Here is a 1,202-nt window from a genome sequence, read left to right on the forward strand (position 1 = left end):
CCCGCCCCCGCCCCCGCCCGGGAGGCGAGTGAGCCCGAGTGAACCCGTGTGGCGTGTGTTGCTGCAGGCGACCCGAGCGCCCAGTGCCTGCGGCACGGCTTCATGCTGCACACCAAGTACCAGGTGGTCTACCCCTTCCCCACTTTCCAGCCCGCCTTTCAGCTCAAGAAGGACCAGGTGGTGCTGCTCAACACCAGCTACTCCCTGGTGGCCTGCGCCGTCTCCGTGCACTCGGCAGGTAGGCCCGGGGCATCGGGCTCAGCCTGGGGAACCTGGTCCCATTCCTTCCCTGGCCTTACGGAAGTCTGCGGAGACCCAGGGAGGTGAAGCGTCCCATCCAGGGTCACGCTGTTAGGAAGTGAGGATGCTAGAGGTTGAACCCTGTCCACGAGAACTTTCCACAGGCCCTGGGTCAGTCTATGGCTGGGTGGCCACTCCAGCCACCTGCCGTAGCTGCTTGGGGTGTGGCTCATGTGACCAAGGAATTGAGTTTATGATTTTCTTTCATTTCAGTTATTTATTTTTTAAGGTTTTTGCTATAGGGCGTGAGCGCTCGCTCTCCAGAAAGACAGAGAGACAAAGCGAGAAATCACCCCCCAGGGGGGATGGCCACGCCGCAGTCCCTTCTCCTCCATTCTCCTCTCGGGATCTTGGGCACGCACGCACACACGCCCGGCCTGAGTTTAAATCACCAGGTCTGGGACTTGAACCGCAGTGACACAGCCGTTATGCCAACTACTGGAACCTCCCGTTGTTATTCTAAGGAGCCACATGTGTTCAGTGCTGCCCATGCTAGGATGGCGTGAGTCTGCCATCTCTGTTTTTAAAGATTTTTCTCCTGCGGGGTGCATGCACTTGCTGGAGAGAGAGAAGCAGACAGACAGAGAGGGGAAGTGAGAAGTCACCCCCTGGGCGATGGCCACACCGCAGTCCCTTCTCCATTCTTCTCCTGGGATCTTGGGTACACACGCTATACGCGTGCACGCATGTCCAGTGAGATCTTCAAGCCACCGGCTCTGGGACGTGAACCGTGGTTGACCATATGAGAAGTCAGTGTTACAACCACTGTGCCATCTGCTGGGCCCCCCCTCTTTTATTTTAAAGTTTTAAATTTTTAAATTTTTTTGCCAGAGAGCATGCATGCTTGACGGAGAGGGAGAAAGGGCCCCCCGCGGGCGTGGTTGTGCCGTCGTGCCTTCTCC

At 57.3% G+C, this 1,202-nt stretch overlaps 1 protein-coding gene across 1 annotated transcript in view; it reads left to right on the forward strand.

Moving 5' to 3' along the window:
* Positions 1–1,202, forward strand: part of DCAF15 (DDB1 and CUL4 associated factor 15) — a 45,780-nt gene that overhangs the window by 22,656 nt on the left and 21,922 nt on the right. Inside the window, 1 exon segment of the mRNA XM_027776777.1 lies at positions 30–238. Within this exon segment, the coding sequence (XP_027632578.1) occupies positions 30–238 (209 nt within the window).

The sequence above is a fragment of the Tupaia chinensis genome, unplaced genomic scaffold (assembly GCF_000334495.1).
Source record: "Tupaia chinensis unplaced genomic scaffold, TupChi_1.0 Scaffold138060_1, whole genome shotgun sequence".
NCBI classification, from domain to species: Eukaryota; Metazoa; Chordata; class Mammalia; order Scandentia; family Tupaiidae; genus Tupaia; species Tupaia belangeri.